Raw genomic sequence first — 5,959 nt, forward strand, 5'->3', positions numbered from 1 at the left:
TCCTCGCCGGGGGCTGCTTTTCTATTTTCCGAACCGTGCCTTTTAAAAGTTGGGTAACGAAAGAAGCTTATCCCAACTATTCTATGGAGCACATTGTCATTTATTAATCGGAAAAGGTACGAATATACAATTTTTGCTCAAGTATTTTGATGATGGTGCAATCGGTGCTCAACTTTCTTTAGAGAAAAATAAATCTTTTTATTTTACGATATCAAATTTTAATTATTATTCTCCTCGTCACATGCATATCCTAAATTATTTTGTTCATTTTTTCTTCTATATATGAGGACCACAGAAACCTTTCACTTGCATACTTTAACAAAAGTGAAAACTGCTATGGGCCATTGCTTTAAAATTTCTTGGATGCAGTGACATGACAATTGACATGCTCATAATTGAGTACTATATCTCCAATAAGTCACTATCCATTCATAGGCTTAATTATCTCATTTCCCTTTCACCCACTGTCACATTGAACAAAAACTGTTTGATAGACACAAATAATGGAGTGATTCTTTAGGATTATCAGTGGTTATTAACATGTGATAGTAAGTTAATTAATGACCATTTTTATTAGGTTTTAGATTAATTCTACTTATCAAAACTTATAATTATTTTATAAGTCATCAAGATTCTATATATACTACGTACTATTTACAAGAGTTACTGTTCAGAAAAAGAATTGGGTACCTTTCTTTTCTCGTTTCCATGTGGCACTTTTAGGGTTCTCATTCTTTAATTTTCTATGGTTCTTTCAATAAGCATATTATTAATTCTACATAACGTAATCGAGGAGAGACAGGGTCATAATTTTAAGTATATTAGTTCAAAATTCTAGTTCTTTTAAGTGTCATTCATTGTATTTTTAACCATTTAAGATTTGGAAAGCCTAATGCGCTAGCTATTGCACGTACTAGAAAGAACCTCGGCTAATTCAAATTTGTGTCAGGAAATCGCATGCGTTTAGATGGTAAAACACATTATATCAAAGACAAGTTCATTCTCAAAATTCAAATCCAAAACCTCCGGTATATTAATAAGAATGTATATACTTATACAACCCTCGCAACAATTTGAGTTTAATTTTGTACACTGTTGGTGTACAAAATATTCTACACTATTAGGTAAATTTGACCTGCTATTGCAGATTATCCAATCTTTTACATAAAAATTGAAAAAAAAAATGGATAACCTACAATCGCATATGAAATTTACCTGATAATGTAGAATACTTTATACATTAGTGCACAAAACTTAAATTCTAGTAACAAATTTTGGTGGTCAAGGTTATTTTAGAAGCTGTTAGCTAGCTAGTTAGTTAACCCATGCAGTCACAAACCAAACAAGCAGCCCTGTTTTTTTTCTTCTTATATATATATATATATATATATTTAAAGACAACATTTTAATTTTTAAAATTTATTTTGCCTTTTTTAAAAAAGGTAATTTACTACCTGACACCTTAAAAAGCAGTTGATGAGCTTAGGAAGACTTCACCATGCAAACATGCATATTTTACGCTTAGATTTTATTTTATTCAGCTATTATAAGCTGCTTCCTCCAAAAATATATGCTGTCCATATTTTTATCAGAACTCCAAAATGGCATAGGTCGACTTACATCCGATGATATTTTTGAAGAGTTCGAACAAGTTCCTAAATTGATCATAAGTGTGCTGTGTTCTATCAAGTTATTAGTTGGAAGCAAGTACTCCCTCTATTTCTCTTTAATTGCTCCCTCCGTTTCTCCTTAGTCAATATTTGACTAAGTTTCAAATCTAAATTAGATAAAAATAATTTAATTTTTTTGAAATAAAATTTAGATATTCAAAAACTACTATAAATTGCAATTTTCCTTTTTTTCAATTTGATTAAGAAATACATCTTAAAATGTTGGTTAAAATTTATATCGTTTGACTCTAAAAATAAAAAGGGAGCAATTAAAAAGAAATGGAGGGAGTAGATACTTATTTTTATTTAGCTATGAGCTACTGCTACGTACTATTAAGTTATAATTAATTAGTTGATATAGCTTAGGGAACGTTCGTAATTAGAAATTACAAAACCCAGCGGCAATATAGAGTATGCATGACCAAAGATTACTGAGGAATATGTATACACAAAGTATAGATATATGTAAAACAAAAAAACTAAGATCTCAACAAATATTGGATGTAAACCAATGAATTTAATAATATAATGAGTTCAGTAGCACTGTTCAGTGAAAGATCGAACAAACTCATAAAGTACTATAAATCGCGGATCCGCCTCTGCATATTGAGTGCATAACATCAATTACTTTTATTTGCAGATAGTAGAATAGAGAAGACACGAGGACTGAGGAGCATGTAACTCTAATGGAGCACAAATGAGTCTTAATTAATTGACCTAAGTTATTTTGTTTCATGCAGAAATTTATTAATCAAACTATTTGCATATGAACATGTATATATGTGATGGCTAAAAGAAGTTATTAGTCCTTAGTTATACCTATAAATGCCCTAAACAAAAAAAAGTACTTCCTCTCCTAAGTCTTAATGACATTCAGATTTTAAGAGTCAAACTATATATTTAATTTTGATTTCATTAAATATTGAATTAATTCAACACAATTTAACTTCTAGTCAAACTAATGACTCTCGAAAAACAAAACAGAAGAAATATTATTATTAAATGCTTTTACACCCTCACTATAAACTTAATTACCATCTTTAAAATACAAAAGAATATATACACCTAAATAACATAAAGGCTATGCACCTAATCAAATAAAGTCGCCATAAATAACATCAAAGTGCATGCAATTAATTAGTAATTAATTCTAAAATGACCAAATTATATGTTTCTTATGATACTCCCCCTTAATTTTAAATTTTCTTTCTAACTCAAAACCTAAATTTCAATCTCTAGAGGTCTTCAATCTTGATAGATTTTGTAAGAATAATCTTCTCCCCCTCTTTTTCAAATCATGACTTGCATCAATTATATCATCATTCTCTTTGGGATATCCGTAAATACTTCCTCCGTTTTGTTTTAATTGAACTTTATGCTAAAAATAATTATTTTATTTAAATATACTTGTTTATGAAATCAATAGAATTTTGTTATATTTTTCTTTCTACCCTTAGTATCAGATAACTCTTCTTCTCCAATTTTTCCTGACATTGGCTAGGGTAAATACAAACTCTTCTTCTTTTCTTAAGTCTTTCAGAACTTTATAGTACTATTTTCACTGGTTGTTCTTCTCTTTCCAACAAGTCCTCTAAACCAAAGAAAATACCTTTAATGGAGATACCCAAATATTCTTTTTTTTACACCTTCCAGGATCAAATCAATGCTCTGATATCACTTGTAAGGCACAAAAATGATAGAAAAAGGATATTATAAACATAAAGCACACTCATATCATTAGTAAAATTCCATTCTTATGAAAATATCATAAGAAAAGTGGTTTTTATATGTGCTAAATACCAATTATAAACTCAATATGACTAAATATACTTTCACACCCTCACTATAACAAAAGCATGCACCTAAACAAGTGAAGCTACAAAATTTATAATATAAGTAATATTTACCACCTGGTGGTAGAACAAATTAAAGAGTGGAATATCATCAATATTGTTTTCTGCAAAATAAATAGGTAAAGTTTATACACATATACAAAAGAGATAGAATAATGCATGTCTTACATGTATTAATTGCTGTATATCTGTGAAGCAAGAATATTGTATAGCAAGTTTATATTTGCTGTATCCAGGACAATCAGGTGCATGTAGAATATTCAGACTTTCCAAAGCATATATACATACTTGGAAATTTGCTTGCTGCCATAAAATTTCAAGAAATATATATATATATAGCAGCTTCCTCCATGTGGCACACTGAATTTTCTTCTGATATATCCATGCTAATTAAGAATCACTTCCTTCTTTATGGTTGTCATGATGATGATCATCACTTTCTTGTAAGTTAAGCCCTTTAGTAGGATTATTGTTCACTGGTGCACTGATTAATTGAAGAGTTGGCACGAGCGAATTCGGATGGAAGTGATTGAGATGTGAATTATATGAAGGAGGAACTAGAGATGACAATGTTGTAGCAGCAGCAGTTGGACAAAAATATAGTTGAGATCCTGAAGGAAAAACATCTGTTTGTAGTGATGAAGAGAAGGTGTGGTAATTTCCAAATGGACCTAAAGACAAGTTTGAATTAGGTTCCCAAGTATGGCTTATCAAGGGATTGTTATTATTGAAGGCCATAACATTGTTGTTTAACATGCCTGCAGTAGGTAAACTGGAAGGCTGAAAGAAATGATCAGTACTACTACTTTCTTGCTCATGATGATTTGTGGCAATCCACTTTTCTTTACCAAATAATCCTGTTTCTCTCAAAGTCGAATTGACGAAATCTTGATGATGATTTGATAATCCATGATCTTTGATGTTGAAGAAGTGAGAAAGTGATGGTGGTGGCATTTGTAGAGGTGGAAGCTTATCAATTTCATGCTTAGCGGCATCTATTAACCAATCTACAACTTTGCTAGGTTGGCTTAGTCCAAGCCTGTCTTGAAGATCATACAATTGAATTGCAGTTGGCACTGAAAGTCTAATTCTCCTGTCTCTTAATCCCTTCACAGTACACACCTTACTGTGCCTATCTTTCCCTCCAAAGGTACGCGATACGCGTACAATTCTTGGATTTTTAAACCCTGCCCATGTCTGCCTTGAAGAACTTGATGGAGTAGTACTAGTAGCACTAGTAGTAGTAGAGTTAGTCCTTGATGATATTTTAGTACTGTTGGTGGTGTCACCACCATCTGTTTCTTGCTTTCTTGAGTTCATCATGATGATCAAATACTTGCTATCTTCATCATTGATCTACACAAATTCAACAAAAAGCAAGAAGATTGTAAAGATTCTTTTCTATGCTATATAGAAAAAATTAACCTAAAGAAATTAAAGAGGTAATTAATCAAGAGTAAGTCTAACTATATATAAGTGCAACATTTCTTGTATGCATTAATTTAGGTATATGCAACTTGAAAGTTCCATCCATAAAATTGAATCACAAAAACTAATTAGGAGAAAACATTAAAGGCTTACTGTGACTGACCAATGTCTATCTGGAGTAAAAATAGATTCTTCTCCCATAGATGTACAATAGAAGGCGCCTTTTACAGACTAGGCTCTTTTGAATCCTCTCAACAATAACTGAACTCGAAGTCTGCTGTTGTTGATCTGATACTCTATTTCTTGGGAGGCGTTGAGGGCGAAAAGATATCTATAAGCAACTGAATGATATAAAAAAGGTCACAAGTTGAACTCAAATCAGATTTGCAGCTCACAAAGATCTCTTAATGACATTAAAGTGAATGAGTGCTGAAGCAATTTCATGAGAAACCTAACTCATGTAAAGAAAATAAACTTACAGGATAAGAAATATTTGTTAGAATCTTACCATGCCATATTGCTAAGGCAAGGAAAAGAATAAAAAGGTATGGCGAATTCGTGGCCATGTGGTATCGATACAAGCAGACACGTCGATTCAATAAGCTTAACACGAATTTAAACACGATTACACTACACATTTTTGCACACTAATGAAGTAGTTAGTTTGCTGGTTAATGTTATGATGATGCTATATAAGTAAGGTAGGATGTTAACTTCAAATGGACCACCTCTATAGTTAGAAAAAGAAAAAGGGGTTATTACTTTTTTTCCCTTCTTTTTTTCCACTAGTGAAAAGTAAGTAAGTAGCTTATCAACTACTGGTAGAGTTTTTATTACATCACTGTCCTATTTGAAGAAATTAAAAGTTGTTACTGCAAATTTGTTGTAGTTGAATTAAGTAAGATAAATGCCATCAAATTAATTAGATAAAAAATTTGTAGCAAGTTGGATGCCAAAGTTGTGGTGCATGATGATGTTGTAGTTCATTAGCTGGATAAGATTATTGAT

At 31.3% G+C, this 5,959-nt stretch overlaps 1 protein-coding gene across 2 annotated transcripts; it reads right to left on the reverse strand.

Annotated features, from left to right (window-relative positions):
- Positions 1 to 3,609: 3,609 nt before the first annotated feature.
- LOC107855376 (transcription factor TCP17) lies at positions 3,610 to 5,601 on the reverse strand. 2 transcript variants are annotated; one of them, XM_047413870.1, is made up of 3 exons: positions 5,460 to 5,601; positions 5,115 to 5,292; positions 3,610 to 4,879 (listed from the first exon to the last, which is right to left on the reverse strand). In XM_047413870.1, exon 3 carries the CDS (start codon positions 4,844 to 4,846, stop codon positions 3,914 to 3,916), a length of 933 nt encoding a protein of 310 aa, XP_047269826.1. In that variant the 5' UTR covers positions 4,847 to 4,879; positions 5,115 to 5,292; positions 5,460 to 5,601; the 3' UTR covers positions 3,610 to 3,913. The 2 variants fall into 2 exon arrangements, with proteins under 2 accessions (XP_047269826.1, XP_016555863.1); XM_016700377.2 differs by lacking the exon at positions 5,460 to 5,601 and having other exon boundaries at positions 5,115 to 5,452.
- Positions 5,602 to 5,959: the final 358 nt, after the last annotated feature.

The sequence above is a fragment of the Capsicum annuum genome, chromosome 6 (genome assembly GCF_002878395.1).
Source record: "Capsicum annuum cultivar UCD-10X-F1 chromosome 6, UCD10Xv1.1, whole genome shotgun sequence".
Lineage (NCBI taxonomy): Eukaryota > Viridiplantae > Streptophyta > Magnoliopsida > Solanales > Solanaceae > Capsicum > Capsicum annuum.